A 20,323-nucleotide genomic window follows, 5' to 3' on the forward strand; every position below is an offset into this window, starting at 1 on the left:
AGTTCCGGGTAAAAAACTTCTGGATAGTATCAAGCTCTCGAGATGCTGCGATTCTTGTATCTAGTGCGACCTTCTCGGAATATTTATCGATGCTAAAGGGGTTGGATGTATTTGAGCAAAACTTGAGAAAGGATACCTAGACAATTGCTCCTGATGGACTTGGGGGGAAAAGACGAAGATTTGGTGAATGTATAATGAAACAGGGTTCAGAGGAAGAAGGACCTTCATGTTTATTGAGGTGTTATTCGGTTCATCCTAGGGAGCCATTTTAACACGTTCGCCGGCAAAGGGGAGGGGGGGGGTCAGTCAGACGGCAGGTCCCAAGAAAGTGGCTTCTTTCATCAAAGTGATATTCATGACTTGATATGTTTTGCATATTTAATGAGCTTGATGCGGACCAAAACACCTCTTTTCATTCGGTCATTGCTGCTCTAATTGTGCATCGAATTTCATGAATTTGGTATCATTGTAAAGAAGAAGAATCATTCTTTCAGGTCATGTGTTTGAATTTATTCAAAGATTTTGTAATATAGGTTAAAATTTTGATCTAAAATATGCTACAAAATAATTATTTTCACCTGACAAAAGCTGCTATTTTCACACTTTATTTTTGTTTGAGCCCAAATAATTTTTAGATCATGATAAAGCTGAATATGTATGCTTTAAAATGATATAGGTTTCAAAATTAGAATTGGTTTAATCGGGTCAAGATCACACTTTTCATTTGCCAAGTACATAAAGCAGCTTGAAAACAAGAATACTGCACTCTGATTGGTCAAAGAGACCACCCATTGGCAAATTCCAACGGTTCCAGTGCCTGTGTTCATGGGAAGGTCACACTTCCCATGTGGTAATCTCCTCAAATACCCCGCGCCTGTTGTTCTGTGAACCTTATCCAGCCAATCAGAACTCTGGATTTCATGCAAGTACAAAATTTCAGAAATCTCGTCTTGTACCTTGGTGGGAAAAGTGTGATCTTGACCCGATTAAAAGGTGCCGCATATCAAGAGTGGCATTGTGAGAAAGTACAGAAGTTCAGCTTTATGGTGATATAGATATCATTGAGGCTCAAAATAAAAAGTTTTGCACAATTTGCAAAAGAAAACAGAGGAAGAAAATTCAGTTTTGAGGCACATTTTCAGGCCAGAAATTTACTTATTTAACAAAATATTGTATACAAAATAAATGACCAATATGGAAGAGTAACATTTACTCTATCTGATGGTGCAATAATATTTCATTTAACTTGAGGTTAAAACAGGTAAATTCTTAGAGAAAGAAAATCTCACGTATCACGAGATTTTGCAAGGAGGAGGATTCAGCCACGAGATGATTTGGATGAATCTGGCCTTTTTGCTCATTAGCATAGGGACCTGCGGTCTGACTGGGGTACCAGACGATATCTAAAGGAGGTGGATCTAAGCTTCGAAGGTATTGTTTCATCCATTCCTTTCTGCCTGTGATCTCATTCCAATTATAGAGTGATGATTACAAATAGGCCTAGATGATTTTAGGGGTGGGATATCAGCCCCCGCGGCCCCCATTCCCGTTAAAAAAAATACAGGGAGCATGGCATAAACCTTTAAGAATGTGGAATCAAAGAAATCTCATCCTTAATAAAGAATTTCCAGCACTGAAGAACGTGAAATATATGTTACAGGTTAACATTTTCTCGCATTCTCGAATTTCACAAGGGGAAAATAATCATGATAATGTAGCGGCAATCTGACTTGAGAAGCGATCTGGGGAATACGGCCATCCATGTTGCTGATATCACAGGGTGACTAATAGAAGCAGCAAGTGCCATACAAATGTCTTTACTGAATCTTGATTATCAGTGGTAGAACATGGAAGCATCACGATCAAGAAAACGTGAAGGGTTGAGTTTCTTTTATTCATTTTAATGATCATATTCCGTTCAGGACGGTATAGCGCATATATCACGACGTCATCGAACGTCTCTTTGTAATTTCAACATGTTCAAAGGGACTTTTGATCACTCTCATGAACTCACATGCATTTCACAACGGACAGGTGGTTCTTCGAAGAGCAGATTCCTCGTAACACCTTCACAAAGACTTCGTCGTTGTTGGTCTTTGTCATTACGGGCAGTTGACAATACATTTGATAAGTTCTTGAATCATCCATACGACATTGAGCGAAAAATGCCTATCAGAGACTAATTAACAAGGACGGGAACATTTAAAACAATACAACATTGATAAACCTAATAGATTCCACTCAAAAATATGCCTACATGTATAGTTATTCGGTGAAGGAAAAAGAACGAGAATACAATGTACCTTCGTCCAAAAGCATCGTCTTACTTGCGCGCGGGAATTTTTTCTTTGTACATTACATTATGCTCTCTTTACTGATTTCTACTTTTGTTTATAGCGTTTTCAACATCCTGTAACGTCCCTATTACGCTGAACTGGGGCATCAACATGGTGAATTATTCTGCAAAACATTTTGTACAGGTGTCGATCTACGAATCGTATATTGTTGGATAATATCCATCTTTATACAAATGAACTTTGCAAATTTGCAAGGATTTTTACTCCGATAAAACTCGAGTGCATTGCCGTGTCGATCACGCGATTCATTTTGGCACTGAATAAATATCACTTGTCATGGCATATTATAACGTTAATCAATCAACCAATCGAATGACATTAATGAGAAGAACCAAACAATCATTCATTTATTAAATAAGCGAATACAGTATTCCATTATTATTCAAATCACTCACACACTCATTCAATTTTGTTAATCAATCAGTCAATCAAATCAATCCAACAAAGCAAAGGCATGAATCGCTCAGCCATCAATATGATAATCAACCAATCATCATTAAATAACTTTCTTTTCAATTAATTAGTAGATTTACCTTTAATTGTAGAGTCCCTTCAATACGTTAAAAAACGTTCATCTTAAGAATGACACTTCTTCAATTTCAGGTGTATGGCAATGTTGAAATATAAACGATTAACTGCACAATGTGGAACGCTCAAAATGAAACAGGAGATTTTCAGATTTGTTAAAGTGATTCTAGTAAAAGATCTATTCAGTCAATGATAAATGTTTCATGATCAAGCCTCTCAGTACCATCGCATCCAGATATCTCGGAGAAACGACGGGTAAGGTGGGGTGTACCTTAGTACCCCCCCCCCCTCTCTCTCTCTCTCTCTCTCTCTCTCTCTCTCTCTCTCTCCCTCCCTCCCTCTCTCTCCCCTCCCTCTCTATTTATCTATATATATCTCCCTCTCTTAACAAGGGTCTATCAAAAGGGTCTCCCTTTACCCCCTTTTTCTCGACTTGAAAAATTCATAGGGGCGGTCCCCATCGACCACCCCCCCCCCCTTCAGTGGCGTCACCCCTGTCATCCAGAGACTCGAAAATAAAAAGAAGAGCTTTCATTACAAGATATTTCCCAATTCAAAACTGAAATTGGAAATTGAGAAAGTACGAATAAATATAAATAAAGACTAATTGTGTGATTAAAACTATATACTAGTGTAATAAGGCCTTGGAAAATGAAAAAACCGAGGGGCAAGAAATGACTTGTGGTGAAAATACAAAGTTGTGAATGAGTGAAGCAAGTGTCTTTACCCCCCCCCCCCCCCCCCGTTCCTATTAAATGAAAATCTAATTATGTAATAGATATATATTGACAGAATAGGCTGAATAAACATGATTAAATAATAATATCAAATATTATCTATTTTGGTTTACTTTTAATCCTTTTATTTTCTTTGTTATTGGACATGTCCCCCAACCCCCCCCCCCCTTCTCTACACCGATGACTAAAACCCCTTGCATAATACATGTAATACATGGCATCTTCCTCAAAACTCAGCTCAGATCACGTGACACATTTGAACTCATTCAGTTGCGCGCCCGGGTGAATAAAGACCAATGAGAATCGTTTGAGCACTCTTGACTCTTTAAACCTCAATGTATGAGTCCATTAACGACTACTTCAGCGGTTACGTGAGATAACAGCTTTAAAAATCGAAGTAACCAGAGAGACGAGGAGGGAAAGAGATTGAGAGAGAGAGGGGAGAGAGAGTGGAGGCAGGGAGACAGGATAGAACTAAACACAGAGGCTGGGGGTAGATGGAGAATGAGAAAGAAAGAGAGAAAGGAAAATAGCTGGTAAGAGAAAGGGAGAGATGGGGAATAAGGGGGGAATTGAAAGTGTTAGGATAACGAATGTCCAAAATTAAAGACCAAAATATCCAAATCAAAGATGAGAGAAAGGAAAGGGGAAAATACAGAAAGAACAAGATCAAGATAGGAACCAAAAAGGAAATAATTGGAACAAAAACAAGTGTTTGAAGGGTGATACACCCCCCCCCCCCAAAAAAAAAGGGGGAGGAGAAAAAAATGGGAGAAAATTTAGACAGAAACGGTGTGCATGTCATCTGGGTTTCGCCGCGCGCTTCGCGCACAAATGTGCTCTGCGCTCACTAGCACGCCACATTCGACAGTTCTGTTTTTTTTTCTGAAGGCCAGAAAGTCATGTTGAAAAATGGACAAAGTCATATCTAAGGAGGTAAGTCCGCAGCATAGCCAATGTAAGTAGGAGGGTGGTTCCACAAGTAGCGTGCATTTATATTTTGTTGGGAATTATTCTGAAATTGTTATGCATAATAAAATGTACTACACTCTTCTTCTTCTTCTTTTTTTATGGGGGGGGGGGGTAGTTAAGATTATATTCAAATTCACGAAAATTGCGTACCAATTTCAATTCAATTCAATTCAAGTTTATTTTGCTCTCTGCATAAAAATGAACACAAGTGTGGTAAAATACATAGGAACAAAGTTTACATAACATCAAAGACATAAAAAAGCATTGAGAGGGAAGCAGCCAAAAAGGAAAAGAATATCCTTATAAAAAGGCCGACCCAATTTCTTCAATATCACTAGTGAAAATTTGATAGTGCTATCGCTGTATAAGCTCCGTTGCTTTGACCCCCTGCAAAAACTCTGCGTATGGCTCTGCGTGCCGCCGAAAATTTATGACAAGATTGCAGGTGCGCAGAATTGTTTATGCCCACCTGTGGATTATTCATGTCATCTATTTATTTATCATTTAAGATTGTGATTAAGGCTGAAGCTACTATGATCCTAATCATGCCAATGGTAGATAGGCCGATTGTCATTCTCCCTTTCTGATTGGGGGGACACTTTATTGTCGATAGATGGCGTTAGTATATGACGTCGTAATACTGCATTGTATTTGGGAGTAGGTTCTTGTGGGTTTTGGAAATGAAGAATATTACAGAACAACATAGAAAGAAAGAAGGGGAGGGAGATAGGGAGAGAGAGAGAGAGAGAGGGGGGGTGGGAGGATGAGATGTGAATGGGGAACGGAGAAGGAAAATCAGTAAAATGAACATGAGAGAAAAAAATGGAATGTAAGAGGAGAGAGAAAGGGAGAAAGTAAAGGGACGTAGGTCAAAGAAGAGGGGGGGGGGTGATAAAAGAATGGGGTAGTTTTCATCCGCACTTTTCTTACGCTTTTTATCAACTTTCGTCGACTCTACGAAGACGCGACAGCTCATGTGAAAGAGCAGGGCCGGATCCAAGATTTCCCAAATGAGGGGAGGGGATACATTTTCCCGAGAAAAATTTGACAAGCGAAATTTTTTTTAAAGATTTTCACCAAAAATTGAAGGTTGTTTCGTCCACGAAAAATTTGACAGGCAAAAAAAAAAGGTCCTCACTTAATTGTGTTTGAACGACATATTCCCATTCAAAACTTTCTAGGGGCCACAGTTGTGCAAAAACGCATATTTACATTAAAAATATTGACTATGGCTCTCAAAGGGGGGCAGGGGCCTGATGTGCCCCCCCCTGGATCCGCCACTGTGAAAGAGGTATTGCCATTCTCCACCCAGGTAAAAATGGGTATACGAAGGATTAAAATCTTTGAATGGCACGAGTAGTGAAATACGGCTGCACGTGGTCAAGCCGTTGTAAATACTCGTGACTTTTCAGCGCCTTCTGCACCATTTTGTAGACAATATTTCATTTATTTACGATAATTTTTCTTGCAGAAATATATAGTCTCATAGAGTAATCCCTAATAAAACGTAAGACTACATATTCCTATATGTTTTGTACACCTCGAGGGAGCGGCGCCACAGGGAGGGGGTGGGCGGGGCTGACCGCCGAATCCTCATGTGATTTTGCTTTTAAGTCATAGATTAAAAAAAAGGTACAAAGGGGAATAAGGGAGAAAAGAATAAAGAAGGAAGAAGAGCATAAAAGACACGCAAGATCAGGGAATTTTTGAATTAATTATAATTTATACCACTCTAATTCAATTTAGAAAATGAGACGTCGCTTCGTTTTTTAGCATGTTTGGGTTGTCTTTACCCCGCCCCCCCCCCCCATCATGACGCTGCCCTGTACACCCCACCCATTCCTTCTGGCTGTAAGCCACTCCTAGGGATCTGAACACACCCCTGCCCTGAGCATGAGCTGCAGCTAATCAATGTTTATGCTACCTAAAGCCATAGATCCATAAACCCTTCACACCGAAAATTGCCCCCTTCCCGTGTAACGTCTGACTGAGTCACCGGGCAAACTCCCCGTACGATCAGGGGAGTCTTTCATGAAAATATTTGTCCCTGATTTTCATCGACGGGTGTCATAAGCTACTGAAATTCCTTCCTTCTGATTGGCTGACAGCATGTTAGGCAGTGAAAATCAATGACGGATTGTTTCCATGAAACGCTCCCTGAACCACATCGCTCCCGTTTTCTGACAGATTCTAGGACAACTTACAAGGGGTGCCCCCTATTCGCTCATTGCCATTTCGACTACGTTAGGGGTAATATGCGAGCTCGTAACTCGATACAGTCTACGTGAGTTTGCGATATCGTTTTTGGAGTTGAACTTTTGGCATGTTTTGATTAAAATGACGTCAGAAATTGGGAGCAGTTCTTTTTGTTTCTGGCTCACATTGTTGTCAAAGTGAGCTAGGCTTATACAGGATTTATACATCAGTTTGGGTGAGTAGAAATTTCTATTCTTTTAATTTTCTTAACATTTTTTTACTATAAGAATTTATTCATTTATAATTAATCAAATTTAATTGATGATTAGATAAGAAAATGATACCATATCGGGGATGTAGATCAGTGGTAAACCCACTGCACTGTTAAAAAAAACCTGATTTTACAGGAAAAAAAGAGAAGATTTTGCAAAAAGCAATAACAGAATCATTCTGTAAATTCATAAAGCAGGAATTTTTCTGCAATTTAAGGGAACAGATCTGTTTAAAAAGGGGAAAGGGTGTTTTATTTAAAAATTTGTAAGGTTCCATACACCAAATACCAATTTCCTGTAATTTTACATGATATAATGTAAGATTACGCAATCTGGTAAGATTTACAGGTGTTCTCGAGACTCTGCTGCAGGAACTTCTTTTATTTTAACAGTGTGTCGACATGGGGTGACCTTCCGAGTTCTTTTGTAAATACACCCTAACAGGACGTTTCTCAATAACTTCTTGTTTTGCTTCATAGAAGTCATTGCTCGCAGTTTGCTTTGAAATTATCCAAGACAAAATTAAAGACGACACTGAACTTGTAATGAATGGATTAACAATAGATGGAGATACACTGCCGCAGAATATAATTCATATTCATGATGCTATTATTTCAAGTCTTAGGATTCTTCACGGGGAATAAACAATAAAAGAAATCGACAACATCTTTATCAAAAGGGCTCATCATAATTTCACTTTGCAGACTTCTTGACGGGACGAGACACATTAAATCACATTGAATTATACTCTGATAAGCGATATATGATATCCTAAAGCGTCCTTACAACCACTTATCAATAATGATGATCGCTATAATCAGACCCTTAGACACGACTTGCTTCAAACTAGGCCGGGTGCAATTTTTTTTCAGTGCTTTAACTTAAAATTTTTTGGATTGATGAGAAAAAATGAATAATCTAAAACCATTCAGCAACGTATCACAAATAAGGGGGTTAGGAATCGCAAAACGATTAGTAATAGTGCACATGTAACCATGGCAACGATCTATTCAGTAAAAGATCACCTTCAGATCATTCCTTGCATTTATGCATTTGCCATGCTTGCGGTTATTAAACAAAAATCTGTCTTAACGACACAGCCCGTACAACTGTATCCATCGAACACATTTGAATACATGTAATGTTTCAGATTTATACATAATTATATTCAATAAATAAAATAGATAAAACCTTCATCAGTACAAAGACTCGGGGCGGGCTCTGTCTATTGCGATATATCATAATCAAGCGTTATTATGGCACTATAGTATAACCGTCAATATTGCACCTGTTAAGTTGAATTATAAGCCCATCATGTCTAGTCGTATTAAATATTATTATTGAGATCAATTTAAATACATAAAGATCCCTCATAGAAGTCTAGTTTAATCTGAAGTGATCTCCGTTTTCCTATACAGTGCGTCCCAAAAAAAACTATACACTTTTGAAATGGCTGCCAAATAAAAAATATAACATTTTGGGGAAAAAGACTTACATATATGGAAAGCCAATAAAGTCAACTTTCAAATGACACCAAAAACTTGGAAAACTGTTCATGCTTGAGCGAGCACTGCCCACTGAAACAAAGGGTATGAAAATTAGGGTGGGCTGGAATTAGCCTTCCAATTTATGTCAGTTTTTAAGAGGCAAATCCTTTCGAACTTGCAAAGTTAAGGGCGTTGTGATAAATTAATAATCAACCGTGACCAGTTTTGGTTGCTTATGCAAATTTTATAAATTATTAAATTGAACTTTAATGCATGAGTGAACACGAATTACACTTTGGGGGCAGCATTTCAACTTTATCATTTGGATCTCTTTTTGGGCAGCATTTCAACTTTATCATGTGGAACTCAGCAGTGTGTTCATGATGGGAGTCGGGAGGATAGGGGATGAGATAGGACTTAAGTGGGAGAAGTAGGTTGATGGAATAAGGGTCAACAGAACATTCAGCCCCCGCCCCCTCTCTCTTTCCCGCCCTCCCCTCCTGTTGAGAGACTGATGGCTATTGTCATGGACGCTTGAAGTCCAGAGCGGAATGTTGATTTAATGATTAATTCTGAATTGGGGCATCAACTTTTTCCTTTCAATCATTTCATCAACAATTTATCAGTAAATCAACTCATTCAATGTGCAATGTGATCAATCAAACATTCAGTTTTTTTTCAATAAATTATTTCATTAATCATCATAATCATTAAATTTCTTGGTAATAATTCAATAAAAAAGTGACCATCAGCCATCGGTCACTTGGCAGCTTAGTTTTGAATAGGCTACAATCCAGGAAGTGAGACAGAGAGGGGGGGGCTGGGAAATGGAGGTGGAGAGGGGAGGGTACATAATTATGACTTTTGTAAAAGGACAAAAAGAAGAGGAATGCCCTTTTAACCAAGTCTTAGCATATCTCGCCCTCTTGCTTGTAACAGGTACCATCACATTACTCTGACTCTCACGAACACACTTCTGAGGTCCACAAGATGAATATGCTACACTAAAATTTCAATTCCTGTTCACTCATGCATTAAATTTCAATTTAGTAACTCGTGAAATTTGCCTAAGAAACCAAAACTTATCTCACTCATTAATTTAGCTAAGCAAGTTCGCAAGGACTAACCACTCAAACAAACTGTAAGGCTAATTCCTGCCCAGCCTAGCCGAGCTTAGTGTCCGAGGAGGAGAGAAGCGGGGGAGGGGGGTTGAGATGGAGGGAGGGGTTGCTAAATGTTATGTTGACCTTTATCCCATCAATGTACTTCACCCACCTAAGTCATATTACCCCCTCTTCTCCTGACTTTCATAAACACATTGTTGAGATCCACATGATAAAGACAAAATGCTGCACTAAAAATTGCAATTCACGATCACCCATGCATTAAATTTCAATGTAATAAATTCAATTTAATAACGCATTAAATTTTCAAAAACAACAAACTGATCACAACTGATCTTTAATTCACCAAATAACCCTCAACTTTGCAAGTACCAAACAAAAAACCTGAAAGAAATTGGAAGGCTAATTCCGGCCCACCCTAATTTTCATACCCTTTGTTTCAGTGGGCAGTGCTCGCTCAAGCATGAATAGTTTTCCAACTTTTTGGTGTCACTTGAAAGTTGACGTTATTGGCTTTCCATATCTATGAGTTATTTCCCCCAAAGTGCTATATTTTTTTATTTGGCAGCCATTTCAAAAGTGTATAGTTTTTTTTGGGACGCACTGTAGTATCAGTCTATTCCGAAAGACGGAATGACAGTCTGCTGATAATACATGAAAAATAAATTATGAGGTTGTTTTACATTTATCTGCAGCATGGTATTGGCATGTTACAACCATGTATTATAGGTCCATGATTGAACTGAATTGAATGTAATTGTTGAGGAAAGTAGCTTTCCTCTCACAAGGGGCTAAACTGGATTCATTGGGATTTAGAGAGGATCATCCGGGTATGGCCTGAGATTTCCAGTTTCCTCGACGGTTTGCGGATATCATCACAGTTTAACCCGAAATATATACATGTTGCTGGCGTACATGTGATGGGCTTGGGGCCATGCCCCCCAAAGCCCCCCAAAAAATAATAAATAAAAATAAATGAATAAACATATATAAACGAATAAATAAACATAAATAAATAAATAGAAGAATAAATTGAGAAATAAATAAATAGATGAATAGATAAATAAATAAATTAATTAATGAATAAAAGAATAAATAAATGAATAAATAAATAAATAATTAAATTTAAAAAAATGAAAAGGGAATACGGTATCATTGTCAAATTCTATCACAAAATTAGATTTTTATATAAACGAATGCCAATTTCTTTGTTTTTTATATATTTTTTTGCCATATGCACCATGTCTGGTCTCCTGATGGTATACGTAATCGGATGCTGATAGATAGATGGCTGATACTGACAAGAAATATCGTTATTAGGAATCGACATTATCATCTAGACATTCTAAAATAATCCATTCAAATTTAAATAAATTAATTATTTAGGGGCATTTAATAAAAAAAAAAATATGTAGCATATTTCAGAGAACTGTTTCTGAGCTAGCGCCATGAGCGTCTTTAGACGATGTTTGTGCGCTCTTCGATACATCATCGGGACGATAGAAGATGATGAAATTGAAAAATTATATTATTTTATTAAATGACAAGATACGAGTCTTTTTGACAAGAAACTTTTTGGACGGGAAACTTAATCAAATTCTGTTAAGTGTCACTGTTGAAAGGTAGGCCTATATATTTAAACTGATTTAAATATACATTGTTTTAAAGATTTAAAGGGGTCCAACTTTTGAAATGAAATGATTTGTGTGTAATCAACGGAGTAAAAATAGATAATTAGTTTAAGAAAATTTTGAAAAGAAATAAGGAGAGATAACAGGTGGAAATGACAACTTTCCCATTAATACATTGTGCATTACTTATTGATTAGCCTCTCGTAATCTGTGGGCCAGACAGGGGTGGGGTTGCTATGGCAGTGTTACCTTGACAAAGGTATCATATACTACTCAGGATGCTCACATGACAGCTAAGAAATGACTTTAGTTAACTGTAAATTGCCAAGTAATAACCGCTAATGCCGTTTTCCTGTATACAAACCGCTGTAGCCTCCGTTGTACATATAACATGTATAAGTCCCATGCAGTATATATATGGTTCAAAGTCCCCTATGGCAATGCATTCTAAAGGAAAAGTTGAGTAAAATTTTAACCAATATTGGTTTAAATTGAACATTCATCTTTGTTGGGTAAAAATCATATATCATGTGTAAATTCGCACACAACAGTTAGTTAAATTTACACAATATCATTTGACGATGAATAACATAATGTACAAATTATATTCAGTGAGTGTCTTAACCAAATATTGTGTTAGAAAAATCAGTGTAGAAAATGGGTATTGAGTAGATTTTTGTCAAGATGGAAAGGATAAGTGAAAGATGTGTACAATATATTATTCTGATTTCTGTGTTATTAATTCTAGATGTTGACCCAGTTAAGTTGGTCTATGCATATACGTCGACAAGACAGAGTGAAGGTTAAAGGTTAAGTCCACCCCAGAAAAATGTTTTTGTAAAAAATCATTTTTTTTAATGATTTGTGCCTAAATACCATAGCTCTATACCATATTTATGTGATTTAAGTCAATGTCTCTTATATTTAGCCATGCATGGCTGTCATGTCAGGCAAATTGGTCACTCAATATCTAAATGGAAAGTAAAGGTGAAAAGCAGTACCGAAAAACAGCAAATAATTTTCGCCATAAACACGATAGTTAAGTTCTACAGTTGACCGTCACAATACCCCAGCATTATGCCTATATACACAAATAAAAGGTATGTTCTGCTATTAATAAGTTGAAGTCGACGTCATATGATGGTGATTTTCACCTTCAAAGTAGGATGTAAATATAGTTATCAAACGTGTGCGATCAGATCCATGACTTGTTTCCTCTTCTGCGAATTTGTACCAAGACTCGTAATCATTCTAGAAAATTTAAAATGTCATTTTTGGATACTGCAAATAAAATGCTGGCTATAGGTAAAAGATATATTTTCGTAATCTGCTGTTGACATGCATGTACTTGCACACTTCTATTTTTGATCAGTTGTTAATACAGGCTTACTTTCAAGAGGAAGACATGTGATCATTTCATCCTACCCTCTCCCATCCCCTTTGCAACCATCATGGTCATTGGTCAAATTTTTCGTTTTAATACGATGTGCTCTGACACAAGCAGATGCACTGGCGGATCCAGGGGGGGGGGGGCGAAGCCGGCCCGTGTCCCCTTCCCTCTTTGAGAGGCACAATTAAAATTTGTAATGTAAAAATGCCGTTAAAAGGAAAGTGTGCCCCCCCCCCTCTTTGAACGTGAAAACCTTTTTTTTTTTTTTTTTTTTTTGCTTGTCAACATTTTTCGTGGACGAAATGTCCATATTTTTTGTTGAAAACTTTGTTGTTGTTTTTTTTTTTTGCTTGTCAAATTTTTCCTTGAGAAAATGTGCCCCCCTTTGGGAAAATCCTGGATCCGCCCCTGATCAGATGTACTTGATTGCTAGTCTTAACTTTTCATAAAACATTTGAAAAAAATTGTGTACTCACTGCATGCTGTAGTTAACCAACATGATTTGTCAGTGTTAAGTGGGTATAAAAACGAATATCCTATCGCATTATGCATGTTATGATTACATGATCAAAAGGTTACGTTCTTGGCAAGGAGTGGCTTAAAGGAGATGATGTTATCCAAAGTAGACTTTAGTTTTTAGATACAGCTAGAGTAATGAATTAGTGCTTTATAAGAGAAGGGAAATGTAGTTCGTAATATATGTAAATTAAATTAGGAACAATATTCTAGTCTATATCTAGACAGTGTTTTGCGAGGGTTGTGTGTATGGAGGGGGTGTTGGCATGGTAATTGGAGTATGATGTTAGATGGATTCGGTGGGCCTAAGGAGCTATCTATGCCTGTCAAGACGACCATAATGCTTAGAAAACAAGTATTTGAATAACCCATCAAGACTTCAGCTCCGCGGGACACAATATCCTCTCTGAATTGGATACTGCCCAGGCCCTTCCGTTTGTCGAAAGGTCAGGCAATCATGAAAATAATTTCATAAACGGAAACTGGACATGAATAGACGGGCGAGACTGATGAATGACCGTTCCATTGTCGAAATAGGGTGGGCATGGGAAGCTGCTCTCCCGATGGCTTTAAAAGAAGATGGAAAAAAAAAGTGTGGACGAAAAGATGAAAAAGAAGAGAGATTATCTGCAGGTCGTGTGGGTCTACATTACCACTAACCACTGTTATTCTATAAGAAAAGAATCCCGCAATAGTTAGCAGATTCTACATACCAGTCCTGCTAGCACACAAATAAACATGCTAGCATCTAACAGCTCCATTACTATAGGGGGGAATGTAGTCTGCTGTGCAAACCCTTCACTCGAGTTAAGGGTCTATATGTGCAGCCTACAATGCCATGTGTGCTGAAGGCCCTCTGAAACAGCAAGTTTTATATGTGCTAGTCTTTTCGTAGAGACTCACTTGTTGATCAAAGTTTCAATCAGGGTATGTGCATGTAGACTAGGGGAAGTGAACTTCATGCAGAACACGAATTTTCGTTAGGAAAAACATAGAGTATCTCCAAGCAACGACAGGAAATGGTTCATGATGTATTACATGTAAGATCATAATTATATTGTATACTTTAAAGATAGCTTTGGCTGTTGATTTCCTTGGCTGAACTGGAAAAAAAAAAGAACGTCACCAAGCCAACTTCCTACGCAAGAAGTTAATGTGCTAAATTTAGATCATGATTTAGGAACAATCTATCATCATGATTCATTACGTACAACTTTACCCATTTATTCTTTTTCTCAACAGCAGCCAACAAAGGATGTACATGTATATCCATTCTAGACCATAGATGACAAAGCTGTCTTCTTAATCATGACGTCATCAAACTATGTCTCATCTCGACAGCATTAAAGGACGTTATAGTGAGTTTATCGAAAGAGGGCGTGTGTTTTCTCTCTTCGGACGAGTGAATTTCAAAGGCTCCGTCATGTTTCATGGTAAGTTTTCAATTTTTCGCTTTTCCTCCATCATTTTTTGCCTTATTTTCCCCTTCATTGTATCTTTATTCTGCCCTTTCTTCTCTTGTTTATTCATTGATGTATTCATGTTTATTCGATCTTCCCATTTTCTTTCTCTCTTCTCGCTATTTTGGTAAATTAGAGAGGTTTCTTATTTTAAAAAAAAATCAGAATGTCCTATGTCGGTGATTATAATTAGTTAATAATATTCTTTTCCTCTAATCTTTATAAAGTGAGAATGAGTCACGTGTCATCTTCATAATGTTTTCATCAGATTCTTTGTTGAATTCCATTTCCTATCTGTTACGTCCGGTGACTCAGTTCAGGGAATTACAAGGCTGTAGATGCTGCTCATAATAAGCATGTTAAGTACAAGTCACGGGGGAAACTTCTTCAGCATTTGCATTCTCTTTATAAGACAAGATGTACCTATCGCCGTAAACACTTCGACTTACAGTACACAAGGAATTCCCTGCAATGCAACCCCTTACAAGAAATGTGTATTTGTACATCATTTTTTTTTCAATAATATTTGTAAATATTTTCATTATTAGAATTGGGGTCATGTTCCTTATCTTGAATGTTCGTTATACCAAAACACTCAATCTGCATACGAAGAAGTTGTTAGTCCGAAAATGAAAAAAAAAACGGTTTTTCAGTTCGAATATTCGCAGCATATTCTAATAGTTCGTCAAACCAACAATGAAATAAGATTCACTTGGCTGAAAGTAAAACACGGTTCCCTATAGAAATAAGCATAACCAAACTGAAAATTTAACCTCAGGGGCCGCGGAATCAGTTTTGAAATGGGGGAGGGCTGGCCATGCAAAAAATCACAAGTAGACGGTAATTTTTACGTTTTCTGTATACGGTTTGGAAAAAAATAGGGGGAGTCCCCCCCCCCCCCCCCCCCACCCACACACCGGAACCTTACTTAATCCTACCTTATCTTATAATGCTTGCCTCTATTTTCAGACTATCGAACCCCTGTAATAACGAATCTTATTTCGTTTGGGGGAATGAAGTGAAGTATAACACCGACAAAAAATGGGGGCGGAATGGATCCAGAAAAAGGGTTGACTAATTTAATGGAACTTACCCTCATAATAACTCAAATACTGTTATCCTTGCACTCAATCAGTGTTGTAGTGTATCTTTTAAAAGTTAGACCACAAATTCGATGACTTATATTGAGTCCCATGATGAATTAATGCCAATTATCTTTCACCTCTTGTCCTCTCAACATAAGGGTAACGCCTTAACCCCTTTTCCATCCAGCCCTTCTTATTTTTGTCATGTTTGTTGGCATGTGTCCATACCGCATTGCGTCCATACTACATCATACGTTCGTTTTCATCTTGGTTTATCCATGGATGTTCTACTGACTTAAGCCATTGACCTTTTAGTCCATGGTTTAACGAGAGAAAGACTAGCAAACCGGGTAATTTTTGTCACGTAAGACGCGATACACGTACCAAAGATAGTAACAGAAAAGTAAAAAGAAGAAAAGAATGAAAATTGGTCATCACTTATCAGACCCCTCATCTTAAGTTTGGTACTCTAGAAAGTCCAACAAATTTAAAAGCAAAGTTTTCCTGGGTGCTGGCCCATCCTCTGGTTCCACCACTGCCAACTTCAACGTTGGACATATGCCCAGTCGCATAAAACTTTTTTTACCAGAGAAAACTTAAATTATCTTTATTTTAACTCATTATTTTCCTATGTTAAGTCAATGGCAGAGTGACTGTGCCAATTCGAGCTTCAATTCTGTCAGAGTCTTTTATAGTAAAATAATTCATGCAGCATGCCCCTATCCGGCTTCTCATTCGAAACGGCACTGCTACAGTGTCTATCATTTCTCGATCTCTTTCTGATCTCATCTTCCTAAACAAGACTTCTCCGTTGCATCTACCTGCCCCTATGTCGGCACCCAACCGGCACGTCTGTGTACGAGTCCAAAATTCACTCATATAATAACCATTATTTTTGTTTCACTGCACAAATGTTTATAGACTGATCTCCTCTGTATCTCTTGTTTCAGCCGATCTTTCTCAGCTGTTCCCCTGGATGCTAGCCATCTTCACTGTGTTGGGACTCATCGCGTGCTGTGCATGGTTTTACAAATGCCTCAAGAAATGCAACGACCGTTGTTCACTCCTCCGCACACAGCACAGCATAAATCACGGGTCACAATCATCAAGACCCGACCCTCACGACTTCTACCAAGTCGGAGCCTACAGAACCCGGCCAACAGGGAGCGTCCACGTCGCATCGACGTCGCTTTCGACGCCGCTGGTCAGTACGATGAGGGAAAGTTACGCGTACCGGGGACCGTTCGCTCTCAAAACGCACTATCCACCGTACGCGCATCTCGCACCGCCTCCGTCGTACGACGAGGCGATGTCGTCGCCGAGTGCCGCATCGCCAACAGCATTCGTGGTCAACGTCGGACAGGGTTCGGCCCAGGAAATGACAGAAATGGAAGCGACAGAAGAGGCTGGCAATGAAGTTGAGCAGATTGTTGAAGAGGAAGAAGAAGAGGTAGATGAGATTGATGATGACGATTTAGCTCATCTAACTGAGGCTTCGAGTGGCCAAAGTGAACACAGGAATCGAGAAAATAATTTATGATGATTGCCTTAATATCCAAACATGCGAAGTATTCAATGAGAGCTGTATCGAACAATCCAACCTTTGCAAGCACGCCATTTAAATTTCTTTCTTACTTGCTGCTATATCAGGTAACCCTGACAGGTGACGAATATGCCTCGACATCCGTCATACGAAGGTCGGCGAACTATACTATACACAGACGGCAATAATTCGAACGCGATAGCTTTTTTTTATAATAATGGCCAAGAATTTATTTGAGATTCGAGAATGAATCGGTTGCTGATATGACAGGAAAGAGGGATAAGTTTAACGTATGCATCGACAACGTGTCTTAAAAGTGGGGTTAAGAAAAAAACCTAAATTCGATGTCGGCGTCGTTCTGGAAAATGCACTGATGTATTATGCAGGTCTAGTGAAGGTTTATTCATGGGTGCAAATGAAAATTATTGCTGAGCTGATAGAATGATTACTCTCCCACTTCTCGATGATGATATTGACAGAAGTGGTGATCTGATCAGAATGATGATAAAACATTATTATTTAAAATAATGTGGTATACAGTCCTATTGGTTTTGCATGTTGGGATTGGGCTTAACGCGCCGACATAGCAAAGGAAGCACCCGTCTTAATTCGCAAACTTGCCTTCATAGGTTATGCTATATGATAATGACAACATATTTTGATATTTGTACATGCACCAGAGCCGCAGTAGTATCCCATTTTTATTGAAAAGGGGGGAACGAGATGATTTGTGAAAAAAATCCAAAACAATTATCATGATTGTTGTCATTACTCTTCCAAAGATGGCAAATTAATGAAATGTGTTTATATGAGGATCACAATTTCCCGTTTGGCAAAGTACCAAAATCATACATATTTGTAAATGTTTTGTGGAGCGCTTTGAGCAGTCGAAGATTGATATCGCGCTATATAAAAGCCAATTGTTATTATTATTTTCAATTATCATATAGTTTTCCACTTTCCCTTGTTAAAGGGAAGGCACGTGAAAGGGATAATAATCTAATTTAATCATGAAAATCGGTTAAGCCCTAAGAGGTACTTCTACGCACAGGGGTGGATCCAAGATCCAACGAACTGGGGAGAGGCACAGAAAATGATTTCATGATTTAAAGCAGAATCACATGCATAGTTTAAAATAAAACAAACAAAAATCATATCATTATGATTAATCAGTTGCATTGATACATGAATAATAAAATATTGATTTATCGAGTTACAAACAAGTTGTATAAAATTGTGGCATTATCACCTTATTTGAAGTTACGTGAGGTCCGTGTATAAGAATAAAGCACGAGTGATAACCTCTGATCTATGATCGTGATCTTATCTTTTGATGACACAATATGAACCAACTGTCTGAATAAAATAAAAACACAGTAAATATTTTTTTAAGATTCACAATGTACCCCCACCATTTTCATTGGGTATTCATTATCAAAACAGCACATACACTCTAAAAATGTATACCCAATGTTGGTTATAATGGGAACATGCATGTTTGTTGGGTAAAATTAAAGATACCAAATATTTTGTAAATTTTGCGTTGAAATTTACCCTTCAAACATGCATTTTGCCCAATATTGTGGGGAAAAAATTACCCAGCAAACATTCATTTTCCCTTTCTACCAAATATTGGGTAAATTTTTACTCTCTATTTTTAGAGTGTAAGAAATATAGTAATGATTTACTATGTGTATGTATTCGAAAGATCTAGTAATATTTCAATACATTATGTAAAATTATGTGAACATTATGAACGAAAGGCCAACTTAATTGCTTTGTTTCGAGATCGCACTGCCTCCTTGAATGTCATATATGTAAATATAGTAAACTGTACTATAAGTCATAAATATATGAGTCCGAAGTTTTTGTTTTTTGTTCAAAGTATGGGCAACAAAAGAGGTTGGCGAGAAGAGAGAAGATAATGAATGAAAGAGCATGTGCTATAGAGGGGGGGGGGGGGTGAAGTAGATCGAATGAGAGTGAGAAAGAGAGAGAAAGAGGGAGATAGATTGGTCAAGGAACATGAGGAAGGAATCTAGGAAAAGATGTGAGGTGGAAGGAAGAGACTGAATGGGATAGGGGATGTATGAAGTGACAGAAGTTGACTTAAATTATATCATGAGAAACAACTCTAACGGGTCTGATTTATGGTAATTCTTCATTATATATACCACTATTAATTGCATAATATTTGCGAGTCAAGCTGAAATTTGATATCAAAGAAAAATATTTCCGTCATTTGATTTGTGTGTCAAAATATTAACTTCGGATTAATATGGAAGGAAATTATCCTATCAAAGTTGTAATGTTAAATGGTGTAATAAAAGTGCGATTCCTTTAAAAAAATTGAAGGAGTTCTAGCCCCTCGCTCAATCCAACCCAGGTATATGCAAGCAGAGACAAATTTTAAGACTCTTTATGAGAGAGAGAGAGGGAGAGAGAGAGAAAAAGATATGGGGGCGAGAGACTATGAGCCAGGGGGAGAGAGGGGAGAGATGAAGAGAGTTCTCGAGACACTCACTTGTCCAATTATTGACACTTTCCTCAAAGCACAACAAAGAAAGAGACTCGTATACCCCCCCCCCCCGTGTTGGCTGCTACTGAAGTGAACTAGAGGGGGGATGGGGCTAATGTGAATTTTGTGAGTCTCGGGGCTTAAGCTCGGGGCTCATGTCGGGAGTGGGAGGGGGGGCAGAATGAAATTGGTACAAGGGGAGCCAGGGAGTCAAGCCCCCCCCCCCCCCTCCCCCACACCCAGCTAGGCGCCGCTAGTCTCCCATACGGCTGAAGGTTAGAATCCTTGATACGCAGATCAACCGACATTCTTATGTATCATATGAGAAAGCTTTGCTTTAATTCGTCTAATTACAACTAATTTCCTAACGTAACAGTCCCACCGGCGAAACCGCCTTCAGACCGACCAAACCTATTCCGTTATTTCCAATGGCATACAACGGTCGGTTTGGACGCAATATCGTTTGTGTGACTAGAGTATTACCATGCATACAGAGTTAGATGATAA

At 38.1% G+C, this 20,323-nt stretch overlaps 1 protein-coding gene across 2 annotated transcripts; it reads left to right on the plus strand.

Moving 5' to 3' along the window:
- Positions 1-6,516: 6,516 nt before the first annotated feature.
- Positions 6,517-19,145, plus strand: LOC129280587 (uncharacterized). Of its 2 annotated transcripts, none has more exons than XM_054916590.2 (3): positions 6,517-7,025; positions 14,453-14,643; positions 16,706-19,145. In XM_054916590.2, exons 2-3 carry the CDS (start codon positions 14,535-14,537, stop codon positions 17,293-17,295), a joined length of 699 nt encoding a protein of 232 aa, XP_054772565.2. In that variant the 5' UTR covers positions 6,517-7,025; positions 14,453-14,534; the 3' UTR covers positions 17,296-19,145. The 2 variants fall into 2 exon arrangements, with proteins under 2 accessions (XP_054772565.2, XP_054772566.2); XM_054916591.2 differs by having other exon boundaries at positions 6,640-7,025; positions 14,456-14,643.
- Positions 19,146-20,323: the final 1,178 nt, after the last annotated feature.

The sequence above is a fragment of the Lytechinus pictus genome, chromosome 17 (assembly GCF_037042905.1).
Source record: "Lytechinus pictus isolate F3 Inbred chromosome 17, Lp3.0, whole genome shotgun sequence".
Lineage (NCBI taxonomy): Eukaryota > Metazoa > Echinodermata > Echinoidea > Temnopleuroida > Toxopneustidae > Lytechinus > Lytechinus pictus.

Excerpts from the sequence above, each read along its gene's own strand:
- LOC129280587 (XM_054916590.2), top strand. The coding sequence starts at position 14,535 with ATGTCTCATCTCGACAGCATTAAAGGACGTTATAGTGAGTTTATCGAA. Across the intron at positions 14,644-16,705 it reads AGGCTCCGTCATGTTTCATG|CCGATCTTTCTCAGCTGTTC; the intron begins GTAAGTTTTCAA and ends CTCTTGTTTCAG.